The sequence below is a fragment of the Eptatretus burgeri genome, chromosome 4, assembly GCF_056783735.1.
Source record: "Eptatretus burgeri isolate ZD-2024b chromosome 4, Ebu_testis_v1, whole genome shotgun sequence".
NCBI classification, from domain to species: domain Eukaryota; kingdom Metazoa; phylum Chordata; class Myxini; order Myxiniformes; family Myxinidae; genus Eptatretus; species Eptatretus burgeri.
In genome coordinates this window covers 11,990,710-12,014,706 of record NC_140964.1, presented here as the reverse complement: position 1 = coordinate 12,014,706, position 23,997 = coordinate 11,990,710, and the positions used below count along the sequence as shown (strand labels likewise).

The 23,997-nt window shown below is 44.0% G+C and overlaps 1 protein-coding gene across 2 annotated transcripts in view; it reads left to right on the top strand.

Moving 5' to 3' along the window:
• LOC147027489 (integrin alpha-6-like) overlaps positions 1-23,997 on the top strand; it is a 142,718-nt gene that overhangs the window by 48,512 nt on the left and 70,209 nt on the right. For both annotated transcript variants that reach the window (XM_085876955.1, XM_085876954.1), the window contains exons 9-17: positions 2,788-2,912; positions 3,409-3,498; positions 11,141-11,202; positions 11,413-11,582; positions 11,992-12,144; positions 16,778-16,890; positions 18,684-18,840; positions 19,246-19,317; positions 19,710-19,795. In XM_085876955.1, coding sequence (XP_085733081.1) covers positions 2,788-2,912; positions 3,409-3,498; positions 11,141-11,202; positions 11,413-11,582; positions 11,992-12,144; positions 16,778-16,890; positions 18,684-18,840; positions 19,246-19,317; positions 19,710-19,795 — 1,028 coding nt within the window. The remainder of the gene's footprint in view (positions 1-2,787; positions 2,913-3,408; positions 3,499-11,140; positions 11,203-11,412; positions 11,583-11,991; positions 12,145-16,777; positions 16,891-18,683; positions 18,841-19,245; positions 19,318-19,709; positions 19,796-23,997) is intronic.

Here is a 23,997-nt window from a genome sequence, read left to right as displayed (position 1 = left end):
GAAGAGTGTGTGAGATGGAGATAGGCGAAGAGCAACAGGGGGTTAGAAAGGGTCGGGGGACGATGGATAGGACATTCATGCTGAGACAGCTGCTGAAGACGAGGTTGGAGGTGCAAGGTGAAATAGCATTGGGATTTGTGGACCAGGAGAAGGCCAACGACACTGTGCTGTGAGAGAGAGAGAGAGAGAGAGAGAGAGAGAGAGAGAGAGAGAGAGAGAGAGAGAGAGAGAGAGAGAGAGAGAGAGAGAGAGAGAGAGAGATGCTGATGGCAACACTGAGATGGATGGGAGTGCCAGAAGCAGAAGTTAGGTTGTAGGAAGGACTGTACAAGGGAACGAAGAGAAGAGTTTTGTTTGGTCCTGAGATGTCCAACAGTTCAGCGTGAACATTGTTTTGAGGCAGGGAAGTGCTCTCAGTCCACTTGTGTTTATCATGGTGATGCAAGAGCTAATAAGCAAGAGGGTAAAAATGAAAGGTATTCTGGGAAGGATGTTGTATGTGAATATTGTGGCTGTTGTGGCGGAGAGTAAGCGACAGATGCAGGAGGTAGTGAGGAAGTGGAAGGAAGCATTCGTGAAGCATGGACTGAGAATGAAGAAGACTGAGGTGGTGTGGGTCGGGCAGCAGAGGAAATAAATTAATTTTAAGTTTGAGGGGAAGGAGATCAGACAGGGAAATAGGTTTGAGTATATGGGGGGGGGGAACAGTGTCCAGCAATGGTAGGTCAGAAGTAGAATTGCGAAGGATACAGATGAGTGTGAACGCATGGATGAGGATGGAGGGATTGACGGCAGACGGAAAAATATCAAGCTAATTGAAAGGGAACGTTCTGATGTCATGTGTAATTCCGGCCTACGTTTACAGTCTGGAGATGGTGGCACTAACAAAGTGATAGCAGCAGAGGCTGCAGGTTTGTGAGAACAACGGGGTCAGGAAGATTGCAGGAGTGATGAAGGTGAATAGGAGGATGGATTAACTGAGGAGGAGACTGATGTGCCAATTAGATTGATGGGGAGATTGGTAAGGAGTTGCATCATGATGGGAATTATTATGATCATGGCAGGGCAGAAAATTGACACAATTGGACACCACCCCTTATGAATGAAAGAGAATAAGAGGAAGCAAAAAAAGACTCCTCGAATCATGCCGCCTTTCTGTTTTCATCCCTTTCTTCATTCCTCGCTCCTCCAGACCACAACATTCTTCCAGCAACCCCTCCTTGTGAAACTCCCAAGATACAGGCTTCCCAATCACCTCTACTCCTTTGTTCCTCTCTTCTGCTTGTGGAATCCTCTTCCTCATGATGTTCAATCAATCGTACTCTTCTCTCCAGAGCTTCATGCGGTAGTATACCATCATGTGCGATCGTCCACTTTCCCAACCTGTGATATTTTCTCGACCTCTCCTGATATTTGCAGGTTGCTATATTTCCTTCTGACAGGATGGCATATGGGCAACACCCTTGCCACTCATCCATCTCAATCTGAATATATAAAAAATTGTCAGATTACTGTTTCCCAGGCAGGTTCTCCCTCTGATAGATGTTAATCTGAGGACCAGTCTTCTGCAAGCATTGGTTGTTGCTGGTGGATATTAAAGATCCCCTGATGTCTTTCAATGAAAAGTAGTTGCTAAGTTATCGCCAGTACCCTGGCAGAATTATAAATTCCTGCCACGACTTCAACGTATTACCATGGAACCACAATTTAAACTTCAACGGATAAGATGAACAGTCAAATGACAGATAAATCCTGGATCAAGTGACTCGCCAACTCAGACTTGTCAAGTGTGGTGAGGATGTAGAATGCCCTTAAACATTGGGGGGCGGGGGGGGGGGGTTATAGCATTGCAGTGGACTGTAATAGTCTGGGATAATGATGATGATTATTATTATTATTATTATTATTATTATTATTATTAATTTCTTCTCCTGTTCGTTCATCCACTTGTTGCATCCATGTGTTGTTCCATTGCCCCACAGTCAATGTGTCTCCTTTAACCTAAGCCTGTCTCATCCCTCTTCCATGAGCCGAGACTTTCACTTCTTTCTCCACTTTTTCCACACTCCCCCTATCCTCCTTCTCTCATTTGTCCTTCATCCTCCACATCGTTTTCTCAGTATAACATCAACAGAGGACTCCCATCCTTAACAGTACAGAGACAAATAACATTGTACCAGAGGGGTGGTATGTGGGTTGGAAGTTGAAATAATAAGTTCTATTCGAAGGAACTTCAGTGCAGGAGGCCACTCGGCCCATCAAGCCTGCGCAATGGTTGCCAACCTATGGTTGTTTGTCCGTGCTCTATCATTTTTTTGAATGTTGAGGGTTAAGCAAGGATGCAGAATGTACCTTTTCAAAGTCTTTGGTATAACTTGGCCAGGGTTCGAACCACTGACGTCATACACTTCGAGAGGACCGTCCAGTCTAGTCTAACCATTATGCCATGGAGTCTGGTGTATTGATTAATTATTAATTGAACTGCACAAATATGGAAATCAAAAGGAAAATAAATTAATGGGATAGGGGAATGTGCACTCGGGTATGTAAATGTAAAAATAATGAAAACAATTAAGAATAAGATTAGTGAGAAGGAGCATTTCGTTGGAAAGGTAAACCTTCATCAATGAAAAAGTTTCGCATTCTTTAATTAATTATTTAATTAACGAAAAGGTAAGCCTTCAGCGTGCTAGCAACAATCGTGCTCCTGACCATACAGTAAAGTTGCATTGTCCTATTTATAATGTACATGAGTTAATGGGAGTGATGTTTCCATCCATCCGACAGGTGCTGGGTGGTCAGGAGCTTCCGTTATACTTCGGGTTCTCTTTATCTGGTGGACTTGATGTGGATGGCAATGGATTTCCGGATCTGCTCGTTGGTTCGCTATCAGACAAAGTGGTCCTTTTGAGGCAGGTTGAACGTAATAAACAAGTTTAACCCATTAAAATTGTATGGGTTGAGACCCCATCCCCTGGATCTAGAGTATTGTGGGATTGATGAGGTTTTTAATTTTTTTTACATCGACTTAATGCTCATTGAAGAACAAGATGACAAAGGATTGAATGGTATCACAATGTCCCTGGGACAATGGGAACAGGTTGACATAGGATATCCTGAAAAATGAAAGAACAACAATCTTGGAGGTCAAAGTGATTGCAGGGTAGAGGGTTGGGAATTAGTGAGCCTTAAAGAGATCATAAGTAGGGATGGAAATGACGTGAATTGGTACTGGCCGATCACCTTGCATGATTAGACTGGCAAGGGGGTTGAGTTCCACTGGCAGGATAAAAGGGGGAAAAGAGTGGATGTGGGCTTTGACATAAGTGAACTTTACACGTAGCATTGATCTGCATGTAATGCATAAACTGTTGGAGTTTTGTCCTCCCATTTCTGATTGTGCTGTAGGACAAGTCCACTTGTAAGTATAACCAGCAGCATCATCTCCAGCGAAGATCTCATTGACCTCACAGTGAAGAACTGCCTCGCCAGGCCCTGGTGAGACTGGTTGCCGCATAATATCCAAAATCGGTGCTTTGAACCATGATGGACTATTTTGTTGTGAAATAGATCTGCAGATGAATCTTGAAACGATGAAGTAAAAGTAAAAATTATAATTTGGAGCTTCTGTGAGACAGTACGGACAGATACACTAGATGGCCAAAAGTATGCAGACGCGCCTTCGAATGAGTGGATTCGGCTATTTCAGCCACACTCATTGCTGACAGGTGTATAAAAATCAAGCACACAGCCATGCAATCTCCATAGACAAACATTAGCAGTAGAATGGGCCGTACTGAAGAGCTCAGTGACCTTCAACTTGGCACCGTCATCGGATGTCACCTTTCCAATAAGTCAGTTCATCAAATTTCTGCCCTGCTAGAGCTGCTCCGGTTAACTGTAAGTGCTGTTATTGTGAAGTGGAAACGTCAAGGAGCAACAACAGCTCAGCCGCAAAGTGGTAGGCCACACAAGCTCACAGAGCGGGACCGCTGAGTGCTGAAGCACATAGGGTGGAAAATCGTCTGTTGTTGGTTGCAACTCACTACTGAGCTCGGAACTCACTCTGGAAGCAACGTCAGCACAAGCACTGTTCGTCGAGAGCTTCATGAAATGGGTTTCCATGCCGAGCAGCCGCAGACAAGCCTAAGATCACCTTGCACAATGCCAAGCGTCGGCTGGAGTGGTGTAAAGCTCACCGCCATTGGACTCTGGAGCAGTGGAAACGTGTTCTCTGAAGTGATGAATCACGCTTCGCCATCTGGAAGTCCGACGGATGAATCTTGGTTTGGCAGATGCCAGGAGAACGCCACCTGCACGAATGCAGAATGCCAAATGTAAACTTTGGTGGAGGAGGAATAATGGTCTGGGGCTGTTTTTCATGGTTCAGGCTAGACCGCTTAGTTCCAATGAAGGGAAGTCTTAATGGCACAGCATACAATGACGTTCAATATGATTCTGTGCTTCTAATTTTGTGGCAACAGTTTGGGGAAGGCCCTTTCCTGTTTCAGCATGACAATGCCCCCGTGCATAAAATGAGGTCCATGCAGAAGTGGTTTGTCGAGATCAGTGTGGAAGAACTTGACTGGCCTGCACAGAGCCCTGACCTCAACCCCATCGAACACCTTCGGGATGAATTGGAACACCAACTGTGAGCCAGACTTAATCGCACAACATCAGTTCATGACCTCACGAATGCTCTTGTGGTTGAATGGAAGCAAATCCCCGCAGCAATGTTCCAACATCTTGTGGAAAGCCTTCCCAGAAGACTGGAGGCTGTTATAGCAGCAAAGGGGGGGGGGGGACCAACTCCATATTAATGCCCATGATTTTGGAATGAGATGTTGGACGTGCAGGTGTCCACATACTTTTGGCCGTGTAATATATATATGAATGAGGAGAGATTATGTTTCGTGCAATATTGTCTTTCTGGAAAATTGACCTGACATTTTGCTATGCTATACATTTCATACAAACGGGTTCTCGTGATAACAATGTGCTGGAGGAGTTTATGGAATCCTAACAATGAGTCAATAACTTATGGATGAAATCAACAGGACATTGAGTTATGCAAGCCACCATGAGAAGCAAGGAGAAGCTGATATTTTGGACATTAACCCTTCATCAGAGCAAAAAGAGGTCTCTTTTGCACTGATGATGGATTATCACCAAAAAAAAATTGAGACACAGAAGGACACCAGCTTTTGCCAGCAAACCTAGCTCTTCAGTTAATAACTTAAGTGGGCAATTAATTAAAATGTATGATTTTGGCAGGAATAACAGAATAGCAAGACAAGTAGAAAACAATAAATGTCAATGGAAGAGAAGACAAAACTTGCCAAAATTGCTGAATGGCATGTACATCATGTGGATTATATTATAATTATTTGATTTACAGGATCTAAGGCTCGTAGTGAAGCTGCCACACACATCTCACACACATGGAAATACAAATGAATACACGATACACAACACAGGACTGTTCGACGAGACAAACACAGCCACTGAGCTTTAGGAGTGCCATCACTTCCCGGGGTACTCTGGGTGCCATTGACGTCACACCAATGGCTCCGCCTTTCTCACCAAAAGATGATCAATCATGGTGGCGGCAGCATCATGTTATGGGGCGTCTTTTCATTAGCAGGGACTGGCAAGCTTATCAGGATAGAAGGGGACAATAGACGATACAAAGTACAGGAGAATCCTTGACGAAAACCTGCTCGAGTCAGCCATGAATCTGAAACTGGGCAGGAGATTCACATTTCAGGACAATGATCTGAAGCACAAAGCCAAAGCCACACTGGAGTGGCTGAATAAGAAGAAAATAAATGTTCTTGAGTGGCCCAGTTAAAGTCCTGACTTTAACCCAATTGAACATTTATGGCGAGATTTGAAGATTTCGGTCCATTGATGATACCTATCAAACTTGGCAGAACTAGAGCAGTTCTCACGTGAAGAATTGGCAAAGATTTCACCATCTCACTGTACAAAGCTGACAGAGACAAACCCAAAAACACGCGGAGCAGTCATTGCTGTGAAAGATGCTTGCACCAAGGACTGACCGAAGGGGCTGAATACTTTTACAACCAGTGAATTTTCATCTGTACATGTTTTTTTACAGGTATTCCAGACATGTAACCTCCTTCAACTATAACAGTGTTTAGTTTGATCCCTTCAGTTATGAATAAAAAAGTTAATTTGGAAAAATTGTTTCCACATCATTCATAATAATTCATCTGAATATGGCATTATTGGTAGGGAGTGAATACTTTTGCATGACACTGTACCATAGACTTTAAAAATAGGACTACAGTACCTGTAGCTTATCCGGATCCTGGCCTAATGTTGTAACTCAAATTTTGTAGCATCCTGACTGGTGGGTCTGGAGAAGATTTTTTGAAGGAATTTACATGATTTTCCTAAAAATTGACTAAGTCAGCTACTTTGACACAAGGTCACATGATCAGCATGGCTTCCACAATGTAACATCAGTACCATGTCCTAATGTTGAAACCCAAATTTTGTAGCATTCTGACTGGTGGGTCTGGAAAATAAGATTTTGGAAGGAATTTGCAGGACCGCCATTTTGACACACTTCTGGTCATGTGATCGGCATGGCCTCCACAATTTAACACCACAACCCTTTTTCAATGTAATCCAAAATTTGGTAACATTCTGACTGGTGGGTCTGAAGAAGAAGATTTTTTAAGGAATTTATGCGATTTTCCCAAAAATTACCGTCTGCCATTTTGAACACTTCCGGTCATCTGATCGGCATGACATCTGCAATTTAACGTCCTTACCTTGTCCTAATGTCGTAAGTGAAATTTGGTAGCATTTCGACTGGTGAGTCTGGAGAACAAGATTTTTGAAGAAATTTACTTTGTTGGCCATTTTGACTGACAAATTCAAGTGATCGGAACAAGGTTTGCAATCCTTGTTACCAATCATGAGAGGAACGTTGCTGCCAAATTTCAGCCCGATTGGTGCAGTGGTTTGGCCGGAGAAGTCATAAAAGGAGATGAATGGACGGTGTGCGATGACAATATCTCAATGACAAATATACCGCGATGACAAATATACCTCAGCATTGAAAAGGATAGAGCACGGACAATCCCCATTGTTTGGCATCCATGTGGAGGAGGAAATTTCTCATTCGGAAATGCGTACTTTTCAAGGCTAGCAGTTCCAGACAACACTCGAGTCCCCAGTTCAAATTCAAGTCCAAAGTGAATAATGCCAAATAACAAATCCAAAAGAATGCCAATTCCTTCTCTGTGATTCCTCATTTATTCCTTTCAACTCCCCCCCCCCCCGAACTCCCCCTTCCCCCAATCCCTCATGGTTGTGGAACCTTCATTGGTGCAGAGCCGACGAGGGCGAACTGACCCAAACCGCCAGTGATTGACTGGGTCCCGTACCTCTGCCTGGCACCGGAGCTCATTTGGTGTGACGGGATCACCAAGGTGAATTTTCTGGGAAGAGGGAGGGGCAAGAATTTGGCATATACCTGTCACTCCAGTGATTGATGGTTTCCTCGTGAGAGGTAACCCCAGTGATGTCATTTGAGTGGGCTGGTGAGCCCGTTGAGCAGAATTCTCCATGAGTGTGGGAAGGAATGATGTGACAATGACATGATGTGTGTGTGGTGTTGGGCGAGAAATAGTTTGAGTCTGGGGTGGAGAAAGGAAAGAACATGTACTAAAGCTAACTAACGTTCGCTATGCATGTCTATCGACATGAACATGGGATATACTTAATAGCTAAACTTCTGGCTGTTATCAGAGAACCACCTCAGTGCCGTCGAGGCTGGCATTTCACTCAAGCCGACTGGCTGGGTCTGGTTCAACACGTGGAACATGTCTTTCAATCTGAACAAGTCTCACACTCTCACGATGTCTCTCCCAGAGGACTGCTTGAAACCCCCCCCCCTACCCCATCCACGTTCTCAACAATATTCTGGAAGAAGTCCTTTCTTTCTAGCTTCTGGATCTCACTATCTGCCATGATCTTTCCTGGGAAAGCCACATTTCCAACCTGGCCTCCAAAGCCAGTCGCCGACAAGGAATCCTCCACCGTGTAAAGTCCTTCCTCGGCCCACCTGAGCTCCTGACCACATACAAAGCTTTAGTGAACAGCCTGATGGAGTACTGCTCTCCCCTCTGGGCTGGTGCCCCTGCCTCTCACCTTTCTCGGCTTCACGCGGTTGGAACCAAGGCATTTAAGATCATTGGCATCTCCCACGATGAGGCTGTCTTTGGGTCTCTCACTCTCACCTCAGGCAGGTCGGTGGTCTTACTGTCTTCTCTCGTCTCCTCTCCGATCTTGCCCCCCCCTTGCTGTGTCTGCAATTTGTACCCACAATATTTCCGAAAGGGCGCTCAAGGTCCGCCAACAACCCCCTTCTGGTAAAACTACCAAAATCACGAATCACTGCTCACCTTCACTCTTTCATTCCTCTTTTTCCCCACCTTTGGAATAAACTCCCTCACTCTGTTCAATCACATTAATCCCTCCAGGCCTTCAAAACAGTTGTTCAAAAACATCCCCCATCCAAATCCTCAATTTTTTCCACCACTGTTAATCCACCCCAAACCCACCTAATTCAAATTCCCTGCTTTCCTTCGTGAAAGTCCCTGTAATATCCATCTTGTATACCCCGTGTACCCTGCCCCCATCCCTTTCCCTTCCACAGATCTCCTAATGTCTCTGTTCCCCACTCTTTTGTCCTTCCCACTCTCACCCCTCTTGTCTCATGCCCCCTTTGCTGTGTGTTGTGTGTTAGCTCGCAAACAAGCCTAACAAGGTATACAAAAAACAAGGACAAATGTGTCCAAGAGCCGCGTCATAAAGGTTTTGTCTTCACCAGAAGAAGAAGAACAACAAGAAGAAGAAGAACAATGCGGAGCTCTCTTAGAGCCAGCGTTCGCAACGCGACGCGGCTAAAAAACAGAATACGAATACATAACTAGCTTTAATCTATGTGGATGCGCTTTGGCCTCCCCGGGGCTCACAACCATTAAAATCATTATTGTTATCGTTATCTACCATTATCATTTCAATGGCATGTCATTAATAGACATACTCATGTTCTGTGCAGACAAACAAACAAACAGACAGACAAATGAAAAATCGCTCATCGAGTGACAACTTGGCGAAACGGAATGGCACTCCGTAGAGAACATACCTCCGCCAGACTGGATAGTATATATTTTGTATGCTACTGATACGTGGGATCTGATTCTGGACGTTAACTAAAATCCAATTGGCTTGTTCTTGTCACCTAACCAACTCTTCCGCCTTGTTTTGTCACAAGTCATCCACAACTTTTGGAGATAACATGCTACACAGTTTTTGGCTCCATCTCTCAATGGTGAAGAATCACCTGAAAAAGTTATCGAATGCGGATCTAGATTCAGATCCTCAACAAAGTCGAATCAATAAGTCCTTGTTCGTTGTTACACACCCAACCTGTCCACATGTCCTCAACTTTTTGAGATATCGTGCAATATCATTTTAGCCCCATCTCTCAATGGTGAAGAATCAGTAAAAATTAAATAATTCTTGTATCCGGATCTAGATTTGAATCTTAACCAAAATTAAATCAATTCTTCCTTGTGGCACTCCCAACCTGTCCCCCAAGTTTCATGTGAATCCATCAATAACCTTTTGAGATGTTGTGCTATATATCATTTTTGGCCCGATCCCTCAATGGTGAAGAATCACTTAGAAAATTCTCAGATCCGGATCTGGATTCCAACCTTTACCAAAATTTAATGTTGTCGTCCTTGGCCAATCACCGACACACACAAAAAAAATCAAAACAATTGCTTGAAAACTGTGGCCAAAAATCGTTTGACAAACAGATAAACAAACAGATAAACAAACAGACAATACAGACAGACAAATGCTGCAGATCAACATACTTGGCAAAAAAAAGTTTTTGGCAAGTAACAAATGGACACAAATGCAATACCTTCTCCTTTGGCGAGGGTAATTAGGAATATATCAGGAAAACTGGCATAAATCTCGTGATTATCCCCCGCCAACCAACGAAGTTGGCGGGGGATATAGAAATGGGTTCCATCCGTCCGTCACATTTTGTTTCCGGAGCTTAACTACAAATCCCCTCAAGATATATTTACGAAATTTGGTACACATATCAAACAAGTGGTGAACTGGTGCCTTTGATATTTTCTAATTGATAGGTCACATGGTTTGGCAGCCATGTTGGATTCAAGAAAGATATTAAATAATGTTTTCTCTGGAATCACATAACCTAACGAAGCGAAAATTTGCAACTATCATCTTCCATCATGTCTGCATACATAATAAAAATTATGATGTCACAAGTCACATGGTTTGGTGGCCATCTTGGATAGAAAAACACACCTCATCCGATTAACACAAAACTTCACACACCTATTCCACTCGAGGATTGGAGGCAGAATGTAAATTTATGATGTCATAGGTCACATGGTTAGTCAGCCATCTTGGATTGAAAATTAATAAATTTTAAAAATCTTCTTCTCCAGAACGGCTGGACAGATTGAGGCAAAGTTTCACATACACTTTCCCCAAGAAATCCTTTCAGAACTTTGTTAATTTCTAATTGATAGGTCACATGGTTTGGCGACCATATTGAATTTACTCTAAAACCTGCAAACATCTTCTCCAGAACGGCTGGTCAGATCAAGGGGAAACTTCACATACATATTGCACATGCTTAGGGAATATAAGTTTGTTAATCCTCATTTACTATGGCGGGGGATATCGAAGACTTTGTCTTCAACGGATGCTAGTTTATCTTGCACTGAACACATTGCATTTCTTCCAACATTTCCAGATCCTCCCACCCCCGGACATTCTTATGTCTGTGCACTCATTAGCTGTAACACCAGAGGTAGTTTTCATACCAAAAACAGATTGTACAAACTGTCAAGAAACAGTGTCCCTGTATGGCAACAAGTATCCCAAATCAAAATAGCTTACCGGTTTCAATCATCTTGGCCCATTGTCAAGACCAGAGCAAACCAAGGCCTTTGCAATGCCAAAAGCATGTACTGCCATACCTTGAGCAATACAGGATTAAGATATCCAGGGAAAACGACATGAGGTTACATTGCATTCTTCTTTTCAGTGTGAACATCACAATGTGCTTCAAATATTCGTGCAAGAGTGAACACTTCAACTCCATGCTGAGTAAGTTTTTGATTACTTCTTCAACCGGATCAAAGAAAGAAATTCTATAAATCGTCCTGACATGTAACGATACTCCTGCACATTTCAGCAATACTAACAATTACATGACAAAGAGGTTTGGAATCGAATGACTTCTTCTAGAACTATTTGAGGCTGAAAGGGACAATATCAGTTTGATGTCTTTCTTTGTTCTTTTTTTTTTCTATTCAGAACTGGACTTGAACTTAACAGCAAATGTGCAATCACCAACCTGGATACATCCAAAGTACCTAACCTTCCAGACGTCAGTCGACCATGCTCCGGTTGCTGTCTTCAAACATTTGGTGAAGCTGCCAAGGAAAGGGGAAGAGGAATGTGTCACAACCATTGCACAAATTACTGTGAGTGGTTCCTTGATGGGAATGAGAGTACATTGATGGGTTTGGGTCGATGATTAACGTCTCGTCATTAGAGGCAAGTAAGTCTGATGTTGGCTTCATGGTTTGGGTGGCTGGCTTGGGATCTTAGGGTCCTGAGTTCGAGCCCTGTTGGCCACTGAATTAACACCAGGTGCGGTTGACTCAGCCTGTCATCCTTCTGAAATTGGCAAAATGAGTACCAGTGTACTGGTATAGGGGCACAGCATCAGTAGCACAGATGTGCCCCCAACAAAATGATAGCTGCCATATACAGTGGAAGAATAAAATGAGAGGGAAGTAGCCAGTGCTGTTCTACATGCTTTAACCAACTTCAAATGAATTACTCTGTCTATCTCTTGAACATCAACTGACCTTTTATGGGCTTTACCAGGAAAAAGTCGATAATCTTCTGAAGCCGCTGATCTTTCACGGAATTTACGTGGTTCATGAGGATGAACCCTCAACTGAACGTGGTGCCGCTCGCACTTTGACTGCCCCACATCCCATCTTGGAGGATGCATTGAACAATCACTTTTCATTGCAGGTAATGTGCTAAACAGAATATGTCCTGGTTGAACCAATCACTGTGCAGGAAAACTGCACAATCTAAATATAAAAGGAGACCAGTTTCTCCGTCCATAACGCTTTATTCGAAAGAGTTTCTCCTGTCATACAAAAATACACACTTCCGGTTCCGGTTTTGAGCGGCAAGAGGTCTCCTTCGGGGCTCCCTGCTGACTTTCTCAAAGTTAAGTTCCGGTTGTTATTTGTCCCGTTTTAACTGTTTAATTTTCTCACCTACATGTTAATGTGTGTTCCTAGTTCGGTTTTGTTTCAAAAATCGTGCTATTTTGTGAGTATTTATGTCGACGTTCTTACCTGGTGTTTGAGGCCTAGTCCTAGGCTTGAGGCCTACCGGTTCCACTCGGTGTTCGATCGTTTGTTTTTGTTTGTTTGTTTGTTTTTTCTCCCCATAACCTTCAATTTCTATCCTCCCCATTACCTTCAATTTTCATTCTCCCCACTTTCCAAACATCCCCCATTCTCCCAACTAATCTCTTTCTTATCTCAAAAAAAAAAAAAAAAAAAAAAAAAAAAAAAAAAAAATTATACCCAACAACAACAACAACAACACGCTCACCCTCTCCCGATTCTGCTACTTCTTCTTCCTCTTAACTTCCTCCTCGTCTTCCTCGATTTTTTTTTTTTTTTTTTTTTTTTTTACACTTCCATGACCTAATCTGTTGAACTCTCTCATACATTAATATTACAACAAAAACGATCTTATAATGCTTCACCTTCCTCTCTCACACGTGTGGTACTCTTTACTGTTTCACAATGCACTACTCTTCTGCTATTTTAACAGACTGCTCTCATTTCGACCTCTCCTTCATTCCTTGCCTAAAAAATCCAACTATTACAGCGCTTCTTCTCTCCATGCTCTGAATCCCATCAATGGATGGAGGTCCTCAATGCCAGACAGGAAATCCGAGCCGTATACCTGGACATATCACGTGCTTTTGACACAGTCTGGCACCCTGCCCTACTCACCAAACTCTCTTCCCATGGTATTCAAGGCCATCTCCACTCATGGCTCGCAGACTTCCTCTCCTGTCGCAGTCAACGTGTGGCCCTAAATGGAGTTCTTTCATCCCCTCTTCCTGTGCAGGCTGGAGTTCCTCAAGGTAGCGTTCTGGGCCCTGTTCTTTTTCTGGTTTTCATCAATGATCTCTCGGACTCTCTGGAAAATCCTCTATTTCTCTTTGCCGATGACTCCACCCTCTGCCGTACCATCTGTCATCCCTCAGACCGGCAAGCAGCAGCTTCTTCGCTCACTGCAGATCTGGATAAAATCACAAACTGGTCCAACACGTGGAACATGTCTTTCAATCCAGACAAATCTCACACTCTCACTATGTCTCTTCGAAAGGACCGTTTAGAAAACCCCCATCCACTTTCTCAACAATCCTCTGGAAGAAGTCTTTTCTTTCAAGCTTCTGGGTCTCACTATCTGCCATGACCTTTCCTGGGAAAGTCACATTTCCAACCTTGCCTCAAAAGCCAGTCGCCGACTGGGAATCCTCCGTCGTGCAAAGTCCTTCCTCGGCCCTCTTGAGCTCCTGACCACTTACAAAGCTTTTGTCCGTAGCCTGATGGAGTACTGCTCTCCCCTCTGGGCTGGTGCTCCTGCCTCCCACCTTTCTCGACTTCACGCTGTCGAAACCAGGGCTTTTAAGATCATTGGCATCTCCCGCAATGAAGCTGAGTCTTTGGGCCTCTCACTCAATCACCGCAGGTTGGTCGGTGGTCTTTCTGTCTTCTACCGACTCCTCTCCAGCCTTGCCCCCCTGCTCTCTCTGTGATTTGTCCCAACCACATTTCCACAGGGCGCTCAAGGTCCGCCAACAACCCCCTTCTGGTAAAACTACCAAAATCACGAATCACTGCACATCTTCACTCATTCAATCCTCTTTTTCCCTGCCTTTGGAATAAACTTCCTCACTCTATTCTTTGCCATTCTTCCCTCCAGGCTTTCAAAACAGCTGTTCACCACCACCTCTTATCTTCCCCCATCCAAATCCTCGATCTTTTCTACCCCCGATAATCCACCCAAGCCCACTTCCTTCATTTCTCCTGCTTTCCTTCCTGAAAGTCCCTGAAATGTCCATCTTCTCTTCGCCATGTTCCCCGTCCCATCCCCATCCCTCTCCCTTCCACAGTTCACCTAATGTGTCTGTTCCCCACTGTTTTGTCCCTTCCACTCCCGCCCCTCTTGTCTCATGCCTCCTTGCTGTGAGTTGTGTGTTAGCTCTCATACGAGCCTCGACCAAGGTATACAAAAAAAAAAAAAAAAAATACAAATGGTACCGTTGGAAAGGTGAAACTACATTTACTTGGAACAAAATTTCATTCCTTTTATCAGAGACTTGCCTGTGTTAAAAGCCCGTGTTTCCAGGACTTAGGAGGATGAAGCGGGAGCTCAAGCTTTAATATCGCAGTACCAATGGTAACATTTATTACTGGCAGAGGTAACCGCACCTTGTGTGGATGGGCAAGAGGATTCCAACGGTATGCAATATGATGGGGTTCTATTGATGGCCAGACAGATAGACAGACAGACAGACAGAAAATACAACTTCTATATCGAAGAAGATATAAGAATATGATTTGTATATATGATGATTTGTAATAGTGCCTTCCACCAAGTGGCGCGATACGAAACACATTTCCATAAAGACAATTGGGGTCTTCCCCCCACCCGAAACCCCCTACCCCGTCGGCTTGAAAATGTTTTCTTGCATCTCTATTTGCCATGACCGGTGGGGTCGATTCCATCGATGGAGAGACAGAGACAGAAAATACAATGTTATACTGTGTGTATACTATATATATATATATATATATATTCTACAACAGTAGTAACCCTTTCTAAGGACAGGGGTGGAGCACACAAAGCAAATATAGTCATACTTCTTGACGCAATAGAAAAATGTACAAAAGTACATAGCAGGAGCACACAAACAACAACCACAGCAACAACAACTAAACGGCACTGGGTAGGACGCATACCTCCTTCAAGCTGAGCAGTTTACATTTTGTATCCCACCAACAAGCTGGATCTGGATCTGGACCTGAGCCAAAATCGAATCCATTTGTTCTTGTCTCTTACACAACTCATCCACCAAGTTTTGTCATAATCCACCCACAACTTTTTGAGATACCATGCCATATGTATACCACTTTTGGCCCTATCGCTCGATGGTGAAGAATCACTTAAAAAAAATTCTCGGAACCTGGATGCGGATCTTCACCAAAATTGAATAAATTCTTCGTTGTCGTTCACCCAACCTGCCCACCAAGTTTTGGCCAAATACATCCATAACCTTTTCAGATACCATGCTATATACTGTATCATGTTTGGCCCCATTTATCTCTCAATGGTGAAGAATCGCCTAAAAATTCTAGGATGCGGATCTTCTCCAGAATCTTACCAATTCGTCCTTGTCACACACCCAACCTCTCCACCAAATTTCATCCGAACCAGACGACAATTTTTTTGAGATATCATGCTACACAGACAAACAAACAGACAAACAGGGGTGAAATTATGTATTATAGAAGATCCTTTTTCACGTGTTTTACTTCATTTTTACATCCTCGCGACACTCACAGATAGACATGCAATATGTTTCTCAAGTACAACATGCTGTCTTTTAATTAACACCATCAGTGAAGCGACTGTAATCATGCCTAGTATCATTAAATTTGGAAGTCTCAGAACAGTTATGAATCGCTCATCATCAGAGCATGTTGCTTTTCAGTGAAGTTATCTTTGAATAGTCTTACCCTTCAAGGATTTCACCCGTTGTGTTGGCCTTCTTCGTAAGTTAGGTTGTTGAAAGGATCTTCAAACTTTAACCACAACATCAGAAGGACAAAACACATTCTGCCGATCAGCCGTACCAAGACAAATTAGCTTTTGTTTCGCCCATTGTTACGACATACCAGATAACAATGGCAAACTAACTGTAATGAACTGCCTTTTTATTAATCATATGGTGGAAGTCACCTTGCACTGGCATCTTGTAGGTACAATGGGATGAACACTGATCCCTATAAATGTGAGTGTCAGTTACTACTGCGAGGAACAGAGTGTGGCTCATGTTTCGAACATTAGCCCTTTGTCTCCATTTCGTGACTATCTGTAGTTGCCTCAAGGACTCTGAGATATATAGACCAGGCAGGTTACCCCCTCCTTAAAGGTCATTATTGTTTCAGCTGGACTTCAACCAACAATCTAAAGATGACATGGTAGTTTTCCATACGTTAGCTCAGTTTCCATAAGCTTAGAATAAATATCCGTAATACTGCTGCCTTCAGCTCAGGGGTACTATATTAACGAATGTGATGTTAACCTCGCGTCCTCACCACTGGGCTACCACGAACAGGTTACCTTCATCGGAATACATTCCCAGATCTATACATGGTTGTGGAGTCATACCCATAGAGTATTGTAGCATTGAGTGCTCACCTTATGAATTGCCAGGATGATTTCCCAACTTCTGATATGTTCCATGCTCTCCTTAATTCTTTAAAGGTGATAAGTTGCTCGAACTTGTGATTATTGCTTATTTTCAATCATGATTATTGTGCCAATGCTCATCATGCTGTTTCAGGTTGGTTTCCTAATCCTTGGCTGTAAGGACAACAGAACTTGCCACAGCAATCTACAGTTGAATACCACCTTCTACCTGGGAAATGAAAACTCAGGCTTTGTGCAACTGCCTCGGTAGGAAACATTCCTGACTTCCAGTTTACTCATTCTTATATCACCACCAGTGCTTATTTGTTTCGCTCCACCAACATTAAGGTTCATGAATTAGGAAATGATCTAATCTTCCATCGAAGGATCATCAATCATATAAGTCAATGGAGCCCTTTCAATGAGTCAATGCAGGCATTGACTGCTAAAGGTCTTAATCGGCAAATTAATCAATCTCAACCAACTCCAATAGCAAGTTAACTCAGAGGTGAGCACACTAGCGTTGAGTTACATGTTTACCTCTAAAGCCATGATTGCACGTCGAGAGAGCTTGGTGAGAAAAGCCAAACCAAGAGTAATTTCCTGCTCTTGATAATCGCAAATCATCGTCTTCGTAGGGCTGGGGGCACGGGAATCCTGGTCCCAACCAGGTATATGCCACGGACATTGAGCTGGGTAGAGCTGTCAGTGTATCCCATATAATGTAATGACATGCTTCCTGCTTCTTGGCAGATTTCATGAAAAGGTGAACATGTGAAAGATAACAGCCTCAAAAGGGTGAGGAGGTCAAATCATTGCTGGTAGTTTGCTTTGTTGAGCATAATGCAGATTCCGAGTTTCAGTCGTTCATGAGAAATAAGAACATGAGTATAAAATTGAAGATGCGGTGTGAAGAATTTCAGTTCGGTCAAATCGATAAGCAGTGTTGTGAAAAGATACAAAGCGCACGTGTTTGAAAGAAACTAATGCTGAAAGTGGAACAGTTCCAAAAAAAACTATATCTTTCAGGAAATCGATCCAGCTGAAAGTTATTGATTCATCCTCTCCAACGACTTCAAGTGATCGTGTCACTATTTCTATTTTTATGTGCGATTATGTAAGCGTTGTCTGTCCCCTTCCCCAACATTCCACCCACATGCCACTGATTATGTGCAAATACTCTAAGCATGTGCTGCGAGGGGTTGATGGAATGAGGGAGGGTCAGCATTGGTCTAAGCTGTGAATGTGGTGTGTGCATTATGGTCCAACATTGAACTCCAGAACCGGATGCAATAAAAATTGCTCTCTGTTCTATTGTCATCGGAGAGCAAGAAATCGTTTGACCATTACACATGCAATACGAACGTTAAAGATCCAATGTAGTGTCTCGCAAAGGTAGGCCAGTGGGCCTCATTCCATGAAATTAATATATTTATGAGTTGAGTGGGAGGGACAACCAGTTCGCATCCATGGGGACCTTTTTCTGGGTTATCACCTCCACCACCGAAGGTGGACAGAGGTTATGTTTTCACCCCCTGTCTGTATGTCTGTCTGAGCAGGATATCTCAAAAATTATGGACTGATTCGGACGAAACCTGGTCGGCAGGTTGGGTGAGTGAGAAGGACAAAGTGATTCAATTTTGGTTAAAGTTCGGATCTGGATCCAGCCTATCAGTGTAATCCAAAACGTAAACTGTTCCGCCTGGCGGCATAGGTATGCGCTCCACCGAGTGCCATTCTAGTTACCATTGTGGCAGCTCTGCTTGTGAGACGTCTCCAATGTGAGATCAAGACAGATTGCTCATCATTAATTTGAATGGTATCTCAAAAAGCAAAAGGAGCTTGTTCCAAACCATTAATGGAATAGACAGATATACAGGGTGAAACATTTGCAGGACCGTATGTCATGAATAAAACTCGATCAAGTGTTTTTTTTTTTCTCAATGCATTTTGAATAATTGTTACAATTGTTTTTCCCACTCTTGAATTAAATCAAGTGCAGAAATTCCTGTTTCATTTTGATTTCGATGATTAACTGAGCGTGTGTGTTGTGATCACAGTGACACCACCGGTTGCCAAGAGCTACACATTAGTGACAAAAAAGTGGTGCTGCAAATGGTGCTGACCAACTCGGGTGACAAAGCCTACAATGCACAACTTGTAACAAAGCTACCATCAGAGCTAGCTTTTAAAAGTTTCCATGTCCAGCCAGAAATGGTAGGCTGCACCACATGGAAGTGCCATTGCATAAGCACCATTTCGTTCCTACATGGTAACTTCATCCTCTCCCTTGTTGTCATTAAGGTTCAAGTTTGCCGTTATGGAGAATAAGGTAATCAGGACCATGGGGTATATCCACCCGAAGGAATTTATGATTGGAGTAAAAAAAGTACTTTCTATCGGAGTATATCCTTTCGCACTTTCAGGAATATTTAAAAAAAATTTGACTTACCAGTGCACAGGTGACTCACCTTCCCTTGTGAGGGCAAGGGAAGGTAAGTCACTCAAGAGTGTGTACATATAGATGAATAAGCCATAGCCCATCGAGAAACAGGGGAGGTTGGATTTAGCAAAGTCCCGAAAAGGTCCGTATTATCTTGTTCTACCCTTTGAATTTCCTAGAACTGCGACTACAATGAGGACTCCTCTCATTTCCGGTGCGTTCTGGGAAAGCCTTTTGAGAACGGTGCACAGGTAAGGTGAACAAACGATTTCCATTCAAAAATAATTTCCAGACTTTTAGATCCTACAATCATGTTTTACAAATTTTCTTATTTAAGAACCTTCAGAGAGCTAAAAAGTGGTACACATGGTATGAATTTAAACATACATAGGACAAGGAATAAAGGGGGAGAATGAAGTGGAATGTTAAGTCAAAACGATTAATAAAGAGTGAATTGAGCACACGAGGTTCATGTGAATACATTTTATATCAGGAAGACTTTGAAATCCAAGGACTACATGTGAAGATTAATGTAAAACAGTTCCCTGAATCATTATCTGTGTGATCATGTTTTAAACATGCTGATTTTATCATCTTGAACATCTTGATTACACGAACTGATTCAATTTTTGTAACCACACAGGCAAAAATCAATGTGACATTAATGCAGAATACGGCGTTTCCAACTCCAGGCGTGGATAAAACAAACCTCTCAGTACAAGTAACTACGTAAGTGAAACTGATGACACAGTATATACATACATACAGTATATACAATCACCGCAATCTTAAACAATATCCCAACCACCACAATCTTTACATATATATATATATATATATATATATATATATATATATATATATATATATATATATATATATATATATATATATATATATATAGTCAACCCCCGCTTTATCGCGGTTTACCTATCGCGCCCCCGGTTCATCGCGGATTTTCCCTTGGAACCTAACTAATTTTTTCTGCGGATTCCCCCAGTACATCGCGGTAATAATATATAAAATATAAATTATTTAAGCAATAAATTATAACGCGTGGTGCTCAACTAGTCACACAACGCACGAGAAAAGTTTCGCTTGTGAACTTCGAATATTTTCTACGTTTTTTTCTCCAAGCCCCACGATGCGCCCAAACGCCCTGCACCTTCTAAGGCTTGTGGCAAGGAACCGAAGTGCCAGAGGAAGGTCCTGACGCTCCCGGAGAAGGTGAAGGTGCTCGATATATGCTTCGGGAAGGAAAAAAGGTTTGCCGCGGTTGGACGAGCACTGCTCGAACCCAGCACCTCAAAACCGACCAGACCAGACGAGTCGATCTCAGGCTCCTCAAACCCGATCACTCCCAAAAGGACCAGAACAGATGAGTCGATTTTTTGGCGAGGCGTCCATTCATCGTGGATTTTCACTCAGCACGGGGAGGTTTGGAACGTAACCCCCCCGAGAAACGGGGGATTACATACATATATATATATATATATATATATATATATATATATGTATATATGTATATATATATATATATATATATATATATATATATATATATATATATATATATATATATATATATATATATATATATATATATCAGGTCAGGTCAGGTATGGGAGCATGTGCCAGAACAGTGCGTCGCTGCGTCTACTTTCCACCGGTACTCCAGGGGCCTCCGTCTGGCCATCCCCCAGGCAGATGCCAGGCCCATCCCCATCTCCTTGAGATGCCGGTCAACCTGCTGCAACCACGAGGCACGTGGTCAGCCCATTGGCCTCCTCCACTCACGAGACTCCCTCGCTGAGAGAATCTGGTGAGCAGGATCAGCGTCAGGAATACAATGCCACATGTCCATACAGCCGCAACTGACGCTCATGGACTATGCAGGTAACAAATCTCATCCGAGTCTCTCTCAGCAACCACTCGTTGGATAAAAGTCCGAAAAGCGACAGCCAAGGATTCTCTGAAGAGACCTGGTACCAAAGGAGTGAAGTTTCCGTCTCAGATCCCTGGTCAGAGTCCAAGTCTCACATCCATAGAGAGCAAGACTGGAAGCGCCAAGGACCTGAAGACTGACTTTCGTCCTCCCACATAGGGACGGGCAACGACACACCCCATTATCCAGTGAATCCATGACTCCGCAGGCCCGACCCAGATGTCTATTGACCTCTGACTCACAGCCAGCAGAGACATGAATATCACTGCCAAGGCAAGTGAATCTCTCCACGACCTCAACATCCTCACCACAAATAGGCAGAGACACGACAGCAGCATCCAAGATGTCATTGAAAGCCTGGATCTTAGTTTTGACCCACGAAACCCGTAATCCCAGCAGCTCCGACTCCTCATTCAGCACCTCGAGGGCCCCCAAAAGGATATCTAAAGTCTCCGCAAAGATGACTGCATCATCTGCGAAATCAAGGTCCGAGATCTTGACATTCCCAAACGATGCACCGCAGCTTGATCTATCCGACATCCTCCCGAGAATCCAGTCCATACAAATGCTGAAAAGTGTGGGGGCCAGTACACACCCTGACAAACTCCAGTAACAACTGGAAATAAGTCAGAGATGGTACCACCACATTTCACAGCACTCTCAGTACCAGAGTAGAGTTCAGACATCAGATCGATCAGTTTTGGTGGCACCCCACAAAGACCAAGAATCCTCCAGGGGGCATCACGATTCACTGAATCGAACTCTTTGCAGAGATCAACATAAGCTGCAAGCAGCCCCTGCTGAAACTCTCATCTGCGTTCGGTGAGGACCCGAAGAGCAAGGATACGGTCAATCGTTGACCTCTTTGGTGTAAAGCCTGACTGCTCTGGATGCTGGTGCTCAAGCAGATGGTGGCGAACCCTATCAAGAATTATCCGAGCAAATACCTTGCCCAGCACTGAGAGCAGCGTCACCCCTCGGTAGTTGTTGCAGTCTTGGCAATCACCCTTCCCTTTCCAGAGAGGGACAACAAGGCCCCTCTTCCAGTCAGTTGGGATGATGCCTGTGTTCCAGGCAGAGCACAAAACTGCATGCAACGACACGAGTGCAGCATTTCCACCAGCCTTGAGAAGTTCAGCATAGATGCCACAGATCCCTGGAGCTTAACCCCGTTTCAACCAGTCACCACAGCCCGTGTTTCCATAAGCAAAGGTGGACCACAGTTAATTGGAGGGTCAGCAACAGGGATTATAACACCCTTGATGTCCAGCTCGACAGCTGGTGGATCAGCCTGGTACAACCGCTCAAAGTAAGCGGCCCAGCGGGCCTTCCCTTCGGACTCCTCTGTCAAGAGCCCACCAATCTCTGCTCTAACTGCAGTGCTCTGAGGGATGGGCTTGGATGAACGCAATGCGCGAATTCCCCTGTAAGCGGGACGAGAATCACCTGTCCACAGGTGATGCTCTAACCCCTCACAGATTCCTCTCACATAGGCCTCCTTGTCCACCCTTAGTGCACGTACAGTTTTATGCCTCAGCTCCCTGAACAGCTCAGCTCTGCCATTCAGCCAAGCCCTGCGACTCTGGTCAATGGTATTCAGTGTCCCTTGAGAGACAAAATTCCTCTTTGCCCTGCGGTGAGTTCCAAGTCATCCACCGGCAACATCAAGGATGGTGGTCTTGAAGGCACTCCACAACTCTTCAGGACCCCCCAAAGCACCCAGAACCCCCAAATATCCACTCAGCCTGTTCACAAACTCCTCAGCTCCCCTCTCACCATTGAGCTTGCCAACATCCAGCCTAGGCTGGGATGGTACCATTCTCCCGGATTTAAGGTGCAGCTTTGGAGTTGCTACAACAAGCCGGTGGTGAATATTGAGGAACTGAGTACTCCGGTAGACCCTGCAGTTCTGGATCATCCTCCAGCGACCATCAACAAGGACATGGTCAATCTCCTTTGCCACACCACCAGCGTTGGAATACGAAGTCCACCGATGAGCTTGTGGGCGCTGAAACCATGAACCGGCCACCCTCAGTCCATGACTTCTTGCAAAGTCAAGGAACTTAGTGCTATTCTGGTTCATAGTTCCTGACCCATGGGAACCAACACATGTCTCATAACCAACCATCCCTATCAGTTCCAGTCGAAGCATTGAAATCCCCCAAGACAAGAAGTGTATGTCGTCTGGGGCACTGATCAACCACAGACTCGAGCGTGGCGTAGAATGCATCCTTCACGGTGAGATCACTCGCCTCAGTCGGAGCATAGACAGAGACCAGGGAAATGACACCAAAGGAGTGACGAATCCTTTGTCTCATAATACGCTCGTTGACCGGTGTTACCTCAATTATCATTGGGGTCAGCTTATTGGACACAGCTACAGCAACTCCTTGGGTATGGTAACCATCAGAGCAACCAGACCAATAGTAGGTGTAACCACCCACCATTATCTCGCCGCAATCCGGTCTCCGAACCTCAGAGAGAGCTGCAATCCCGATGTCCAAACGATTGAGCTCAGATGATAACAGAGACAGGTAATCATCCTCTCTTAGGGATAGGACATTCCAGGCACCCACCCAAAGTGACTGCCTCGGGTTAACCCAAGCAGACCGCTATCTGGTGGACGACACGTCAGCACCACTCCGACACACTCTCCCGCAATCTGACCCAGGAATGTTACCCCGTGGTTTTCCTCCTATCTTCAAAGATTGGGGGTCCCAAAGGCTTTGCCAGAATCCCGTCATCCAGTGAGCTGCCCTGCGAAGGGAAGCTGCACAGAAGGTACTCCCACGGAGTGGATTTTCAGATTTTTTTTTGCGTTTTTGTGTTTTGTGGAATGAAGGGTTTTACGGTGGCCGGAGTGCAAATCCTGCCACGTACCTCGTAATAAAAAGTAACCCAACTGCAGGAGGACGTCCGCAGACACAGTTGGGCACTCGATATGGATGGCCGTTGGCTCACAAGGAGCTCCTCCGCCCTTTTACAC